This window comes from Leucopleurus acutus (assembly GCF_964270905.1).
Source record: "Leucopleurus acutus genome assembly, chromosome: 13".
Lineage (NCBI taxonomy): Eukaryota > Metazoa > Chordata > Mammalia > Artiodactyla > Delphinidae > Leucopleurus > Leucopleurus acutus.
The window spans coordinates 81,789,281-81,797,901 of record NC_139155.1 but is presented as its reverse complement, the minus strand read 5'-3'; the positions used below and the strand labels follow the sequence as shown (position 1 = coordinate 81,797,901).

The 8,621-nt window shown below is 39.3% G+C and overlaps 1 protein-coding gene across 1 annotated transcript; it reads left to right on the top strand.

Moving 5' to 3' along the window:
• The first annotated feature begins 174 nt into the window (after positions 1 to 174).
• Positions 175 to 7,872, top strand: FAM216A (family with sequence similarity 216 member A). The gene is made up of 7 exons (XM_082853087.1): positions 175 to 302; positions 1,667 to 1,707; positions 3,714 to 3,835; positions 5,065 to 5,194; positions 5,276 to 5,459; positions 6,017 to 6,099; positions 7,449 to 7,872. Exons 1-7 carry the CDS (start codon positions 211 to 213, stop codon positions 7,565 to 7,567), a joined length of 771 nt encoding a protein of 256 aa, XP_082709213.1. The 5' UTR covers positions 175 to 210; the 3' UTR covers positions 7,568 to 7,872.
• Positions 7,873 to 8,621: the final 749 nt, after the last annotated feature.

Sequence of the window (8,621 nt, the reverse complement as noted above, 5' to 3'; positions counted from 1 at the left end):
CCCCAACTTAACTCCAGGATCGTGGATCTGCCCTCCCCGCTCTCCCGAAGCTGTTCGGGCAGTGTCCGGACTTCATCGGAGGGGGCTGGAATCCGGCGTCTGCCTCTTCACCCCCAGTATTGCCCTGCCTGACGCACGCGTGCTGACAGGGGAGGGGAAAGGGGAAAGCTGCTCCCGCACATAGCTCGCGGTCAGGGCACACGGGAGGAGATGCCCGGCCAGGGTCCAGTGTCCGAGTGGACGGAGTGCAGTTCTTCCACAGAGCCGCCCACAGGGGCCAGGGCCGAGGGTGGCGGCGGCGGGTGAGGCTGCGGGGCCCTGAGGGGTTTGGGAAGATGGCGATCAGCCCCGGGTCGTGATCCCCGGGTAGAGGAGTGGGTAGGAGCAGGCTGCTCCAGTAGACTGGTCCCCAATGTACTGAAGTGAGAGGAAGAGAGAACCTTTGTTGTGGCCGCGATGGGAAATATGGAAGCCGACTCAGTTTAGGGGAAGGGCTTCAGAGGGAAGCTTAGGAAGAGGGTTGGTGCAATGACTGACTAAACGCGGTGACTGCGACAGTCGCCTGGGTGCCTCTTCTGCCCCAGGGGGCGCTACGAAATCTGCTGGCAATTTTGCGGTCTGGTCAACGTACTTCTACAGAAAAGGGGTTGGCGGGGTGGGGTTGGGGGGTTGGGGGGCAAGGGAACAGAGGTTCAAAGAAGCGCTTACAAGTCAAATCATTTCCCTGTGTGTGACATTAGCCACCTTTATGTCAAATTGGGATTCATAATCTGTAATGAGACAGATGACTCTGAATCTTAGAGACACCTTGATTTTAACATTTTCTTCACTCAGTAGTTCCTTTTTCATAAATCCATTTCATTTTGAGCAGGTTTTTACTATTATTTCCTGGATGCTGAAGACAATTAGTTGCTGAAGTTACTGCTGTGGGCAGTACCTCCTTATCCCTTGCATGAGTTATTCCCTAAAAGTGAGAATTGCCCGGTGTTCCTCTGAAGCCCACCGTCATGGCTCCTGCTGCACCCATGGCCATGTTTTTTTTAAAAAAAAAATGTATTTGTGGATTTAGGGTTTCTAAAGATAGGATAGGGTTGTGTGTTTCTTTTCTGTTTGTCACAGTGCTTGGCAAAGTTCTGGATCCCAGTATCTCAGGGGATCAATGAATTCTTGGTCATTGAATAAATTGCAGGAAGAGGAAAAGGGGAGTGTTTGTCAATTTGAGAAAAGACAAAATGAACTTGTACAAAATTAGCAACATTCCAGACCAACTTATCAGTTCCAGTTCACCTTAAATTACATACAATAAATTACTTTATTAAAAATAAAGGAAGAAAATATCATGAATAGCACAGAAGCCCAAACAACTTTATTGAGCTCGGTGTAGGAATTAGATTAGGTGGCTATAAAAGTAAAGCCAAATCTGGCTTACAGTAAATCCTTTACAGAATGGTAAAAATCTCAGATAACCCACTTTGAAGAAGCCTGGAGTCATTAGAATATAACCAGAATTACAGGAGAAGATTTGCAAGACATTATTATCTGATGGAAACATGAAAAGTAAAAAGCATCTGCAATACTGTCCTTTTTTCATTTAAAATACTTTCTTTAATGCTTATAAAGCTGTCAATTATTACATATTATTTACATCCCTTTTTTTTTTAAACAGATCAGCTGGATATTCTTATTACCAGAATTCCAAAGGTATTGGTGAGTAGAGCATATAAAGCAGATAATATGTATCAGTAATATGGCTCAGAGAAGCCAGTTTTGCTATAACTACTCACACAACGGAATTTTAAAAAGTCTTCATTAGCATCCTTGGTAAACTCTTTACAATTTTCAAACAACAATCCAGCAGGTTCTTTGTCTCCTGTTAAGATATCTCACATCAAAAGAGTACTTCAAAATTGCAATGAATCTGAAAAGAACTGTGTTTATAACCGATGTTGGTTGAAAAGGACAGAACACAACCTGGGGTTTATACACAGGTTGAAGGAAAAAATTCTAAATTGTTCAACTTCAAAGAACATAAAATATTTCTCAATGCTGCTATTTTCCTCTCACTTGAAGTAAAGGATAGAGCTGCTGGAGGTAAGAGGTTAAGACAGGCCCCCAAGACCTCTCACTAATTTTTTGAGGGGAGCAATTTCAATTCAGTGATATATAAACCTGAATTCACTTTGCTTTTCCTTGGAAAATTTATAGTCCTAACAGTTACCTAGGAAAAACACACACATATCTGCGTGTATATACATATATATCACTATTTATTTTATATACATGTGGTTGTTTTAAAATGGAATTGCTGAATCATATGGCAATTCTGTTTGCTTTTTTTGAGGAACCGCCATACTGTTTCCACAGCAGCTGCATCATTTTATTCAATATATTCCCACCAGCAGTGCGCAGGGCTCCAATTTCTCCATATCTCAGCTAACACTTGTTTTCTGTTTTTTTGATGATAGTCATCCTTATAGGTATTAAGTGATATCTCACTGTAATTTTTATTTGCATTTCCCTAATCATTAGTGGTAGTGAGCATCTTTTCATGTGTTTATTAGCCATTTGTATATCTTCTTTGGAGACATCCAAAGTCTATTCAAGCCCTTTGCCAATTTTCAATTGGGTTGTTTGTTGCGTTTAACTATTATTATTATTGTTTTATTTTTTATTTTTTTTAGAAGATGAAACCCCCTTGATGGCAGTTTCTCTTTTTAAAAATATTATTATTATTATTATTTTTTTTTTTGCGGTACGCGGGCCTCTCACTGTTGTGGCCTCTCCCGTTGCGGAGCACAGGCTCCGGACGCGCAGGCTCAACGGCCATGGCTCACGGGCCCAGCCGCTCCGCGGCATGTGGGATTTTCCCGGACCAGGGCACGAACCCGCGTCCCCTGCATTGGCAGGCGGCCTCTCAACCACTGCGCCACCAGGGAAGCCCTAAATTATTATTAATTAATTAATTTATGGCTGTGTTGGGTCTTTGTTGCTGCGCGCGGGCTTTCTCTAGTTGCAGCGAGTGGGGGTTACTCTTTCCTGCCATGCGTGGGCTTCTCACTGCTATGGCTTCTCTTGTTGCGGAGCACAGGCTCTAGGCGCGCAGGCTCAGTAGTTGTGGCGCATGGGCTTAGCTGCTCCACGGCATGTGGAATCATGCCGGACCAAGGATTGAACCCGTGTCCCCTGCATTGGCAGGTGGATTCTTAACCACTGCGCCAACAGGGAAGTCCCTAAAGCTCTTCATTTTAACACTGCCTCATTAAAGGGATAAAATGTGTGTTATTCTATCTTGAGTCTAATGCAGAATAGAATTTCGAAACTATATACTGAAGGCAAATGAATGATAAAATATTTTTGAAAATCTTTAAAGCACAAATCCTGCATGTATATTCCTGTTTAGTATGGTCTGACATACAATAAACTAAAGAAATAAGTTACTGTCAACATTTTGCATCTCAGCTGAGTTCAAAATAATTTTGTCCATATGTAATGATTATATATCATTATATATAGTAAATATTTATAAATATCTTAGATTTTTGTGTGCTCTAAAACCAAATGGCATATCATAATGTCTCTTCAGATTTAACAGTCTGACTCATACTGCTATTCCAGGATAATCAATGACACATGTAAATAGATGGATCTTAATAATTAATTTGTTAAACTTATCTTTGCTTATGAAATTCACATAATAATGTCCTTGCCTACAGATAGATTCAAAGATGGACACAAAATGAACTCACACATAGCCATGCTGCAAGAGTTATGGAAAACGCCTCAAGTTCAAACAATTCACATCCCTAAGTCAATGACAGAGACATCCTTTCTAAAGGTATGCTAACCAAATACCAATACTTTATTTAAATACCGATAGTCTTTGTATTCAGAGCTGAACTTTTTATTGAAGATAAGCTAGTTAGAGGGTAAGGCACTGTAGAAGACAAGTACACCCAGCACATTGTCTAGGAGTCCATAAATATCTGCTGGGTAAACTCATGAGTGAATGCAAGGATTTTATCATTATAGATTCCCTATCATAAGAGTTCTTTCAGGGTTTTATGATACTTTGGATCTAATGTACCTTTACTCAGGAAGCTCAGTGCCAAGCACAAAGATGCTTGAGGAAAGTTCCACTCTAGAGACAGAAACCCAACCTCATAAAGATTTTGCTCAAGGACCACAAAATTAAAAGCAAGTAAGTAAAGAAAATGGCAATAAACACTTCATAACTGTTGACCCGTATTACCCATTAAAGATCATAGCTGGCAGAAGTACCCTCTCTAGAGCAATATAAATTAGGGTTACTAAAGATCTGTGCAAACTGATAAGTTATTTCTGACCAACATTTAATATTTTCTCTGCATTTATTATCTATTCAGTTCAGTAAATCTTGTGTTTGTATGTATATACACATCCATATATAGTGGAGTCTTGCATTTTAGGTGACCGTTAACTTCTAAAATCAGCAAGTACAGTGAAAATCTTAGTCAAAATTACTTATATGACTAGGACTTCCCTGGTGGTCCAGTGATTAAGACGCCATACTTCCACTGCAGGGGGCACAGGTTTGATCCCAGGTCAGGAACTAAGATCCCACATGCCGCTAGGCATGGCCAAAAAAAAAAAATTACCTATATAAGAGACCAACAGACTACCCTCAGTCTGTCCAACACCGAGAGTTATTCTTCTGGTGCTAGAAAAGACTGTTTCTAAGACTAGAGTAATTGTGTTTCTTTTAGGTACCACTTTTGAGGTACCACCTCAAACATCATATTCAGAAGGCAAGATGCCTACACTCACTGAGAGGCACATGGGAACTAAGACTCATTGACAGACAGCAGATTCACACTTTCCTTATTCTTCTAGGGCAGTGTTTCTCAAACCCAGTGGGCATCTGAATCACTTGAGTGGAAATGGCAAACAGAGTCACTTGTACTATTTAAATGGCCATTTCTTTCTCTCTTAATTTTTTGGCCAAATGAACATTCTATCCTTTCAGATATGGAATATTGCCAACCTCTGTTCTACAATGCAGCCTATAAATCTTGTTTTGTCTTCTAGCATCCAGACCTCACCTTAGGCCAGAAGCGTTACCTGTGCAGCATTGCTAAGATCTATAATGCAAACTATCTGAGGACGTTAATGAAGAGGCAGTACATGCATGTGACCCAGCACAGCTCACAAAAACCAGGCAGGTGCACCTCCAGGTAGTTTCTCACTAGTTCTCACAAGAAACAAGAGGGTGTTCTAACAGAGGTGATTTGTGTGACAGGTGTCCTCACTCATCACAGGAGCCACCTCAGTTCTCGTTACTCACAGAAGCAGCATTACCCCTGCACTACATGGCGACACCAGCTGGAGAGAGAGGACTCGGGGCCTTCTAACATTGCAGCTGCATCTGCACCTGAGATGATCATACAGCATTCCCTTTGGCGACCAGTGAGAAACAAAGAAAGGTTTGTTTCCTACTCTTTAAGAGAAAAATGTACCCCTCAATTTTATTTGAGCTAAATGACATTAAATCTTGTGTTCCCTAATATGTTCACTTTATTAAATTCAGAATAGGTTGGACAAAAAGCACAAAAGAATGCTATCTTATAGTCTCTTTACTGAGCTGACTGGGATATGTTACTGTTTTTAGAACTTTGTGGAATTGTAAAAATTTCGATCAGCTAAACATATGGAAGACTGCCCTTTTAAATGATTCCCACTCAAATTTAAAATAATACAAACACTTTCAAAAGGAGAAGCATATGGTGGCTTATGCACAGGGGAATACTATAAACAAAAAAGGAAAAAGGAAAAAAGAGATTAAGATGCCTGATTATTCAACCTGCGCTACAATCGTTAGCTTTGCATCTCAGGGTTAGTATGTCACGGGAGAATTCACGGTCTGAAAGGGTCTCTTTGGTGATGCTGGCAGCTTAATAAAAAGAACATATATGGTCTTCCACATGCATTTGGCAGCTGTTCACTGTGCTGGTTCCAATTAAGATGCTTCTCTTTCTTACAGTTTAAAAACTGGATATGCATCTAAAACAAGATGTAAGTCACTGAAGATTTTTAGAAAACCAGGCAGACTGTTCATGCAATCAGGTAAATGTGGAATTCTTAATATATGCATTTTTAAAGATGTCATGCTAAAAAATATTAAACCCAATATAGTTCCATTTCTATTAGAGAAGACATTAAAAAAATTTAGAATGTGACTTGCTTATATTGCTCCAAACAAAACTAAACATGAGGGCTTCCCTGGTGGCGCAGTGGTTGAGAGTCCGCCTGCCGATGCAGGGGACATGGGTTCATGCCCCGGTCCGGGAAGATCCCACATGCCGCGGAGCGGCTAGGCCCGTGAGCCATGCGCGTCCGGAGCCTGTGCTCCGCAACGAGAGAGGCCACAACAGTGAGAGGCCCGCGTACCGCAAAAAAAAACAAACAAAAACTAAACATGAAATCGATTTCTGCTTTCATTTAAAAGAACACACTGCTCAGGGACTCCTGCATGCAGGATCTTATTTCCCCGATCAGGGATCGAACTCATTCCCCCTGCAGTGGAAGCACAGAATCGTAACCTATGGACCACCAGGGAAGTCCCCAGACAGCAATATTTTGTATAGAATCAAATAGTTAACAAAGGGCTATATCACCTATACCATTTTGTTTAATATTCAAACCAGTGGAAACAAACCAATTATTATTATCAAAATTTTACAGAGCAACTCAGACAAATCCACATTTGGGAAGGATCAGCATAAAGGATCCTTCTACCACAAGTACAGAATATCACAAAATGAAAAAGGCAAGAGAAAGACTGAATGCTCAGAAATATTCCTCAGAATTGATAAAGTGGAAAGGATTAAGTGGAAGTTAAATAATTTCCTAGTTACTACCACAGTGAGTAGGGAAGTTGGTAGGAAACAGGGAACTTAGGCCTTCTGAACCCATATCCCACTGCTGTATGACAGCACCACTCAGCTCTGCTGTACCATACCATGCCTATCCAAGAAATGAGGGAAATGGCAGGGGAGAAGGTAAGTCTGGTTCCAAAAAGAACAGCTGGAGGAAACCACAGATAGAGGAAAAGTCCCCATGGTCCCTCAAGAGAAAAGAAATGAGAAGGAACTTAAGGAAAACAGAATACTGAAGCTATAACTTCCTCCAGTCAAAAGATTTTGAAAAGCAATGGGAAAATAGGACTTAGTAACAGAGAATTTGCTATACAATAACTTGGCTAGAATACAGTACTGGGCATCTTATTTTAAAAAATAAGAGATTTAGGGGGAGGGGGAGATAATCAAATTTTGAAAATTGCAATTTGTTTTTGCCAAAGGCTTATTAAAAAAGTAGGTCATTTTGAAGGTTGTTCTTGTATACAAATCTCCATTTTCAGGATGAAATACTTTATTTCCAAAACAGACATTATAAACTCTTATTTTTTCCTTCAGTTTCCATAAATGATTCTGAATCATACATGAATGAAGAAAAAAAGGAAGATGATTTGCTAAATAAGTGTATGCGATCAATGTCAATTGAAGAACACGGAGAACATCTGATGCTAACTTGACAATCTTGAGTATTGGTGATGTGCCAAAGGTGGGGGGAAGGGATTGTGAATCGTGTCCTCTCTACATTCAGTATTGTTATTCACCACTAAGTCATTAAGTAATTTTAGTTTGTTCAGAAACGTTTACTACCATGTAAATGGTTTGATGTAGTTCCATGTACGAATATTTTGTGTAATAAAATTTGTGTGAAATATATGCGTGTAGTCCTAGCTAGGTACAATTAAAATTCTTCTTGTCACCTAAAACTGAATTATTCTTCTTTAAATCTGAAAAATACATTGTATAATTCTGTTTACAGTAAGTCCTAAAATAGCAACATTAGAATATCCTGGAAATATTTTCCAAATCAGGCTGAGGAAAACTCTGAATATCCTGATATAGAATAGCATTTGATAGAGGTAACATCCTGGCTTGCTCAATAAATATTATCTGCTTGAACACAAGTTAAAAATGGAAATATCAATTTGCCCTATTTTATGAAAATTGCCAAACACTTGGACTCTTAAACTAGATTTAAGTTGGGAATAGTTGTATTAATGAAAGGATTGTTCACATTACATTTTTGCTCTAGTGTGCTTGCCTTCTAAATGTTTTAGAACATTAGTGTTTTAAATTTTTATTTTTTTAAATTTTAACTTTTTGAGGTATAGTTGATATACAATATTATGTAAGTTGCAGGTGTACAACATAGTGATTCACAATTTTTAAAGGTTATACTCCATTTATAGTTATTGTAAAATATTGGCTATATTCTTTGTGATGTATAATATATCCTTGTAGCTTATTTATTTATACATAATAGTTTGTACCTCTTGATCCTCTACCCTATCTTGCCTCTCCTCAGTTCCCTCTCCCCACTGGTAACCACTAGTTTGTTCTGTACATCTGTGTTTCCTTTTCGTTATATTCACTAGTTTAGTTTTTAGATTCCACATATAAGTGATATCATACAGTAATTTGTCTTGCTCTATCTGACTTATTTCACTTAGCATAATACCCTCCAAGTCCATCCATATTGTTGCAAATGGCAAAATTTCACTTTTTTATGACTAA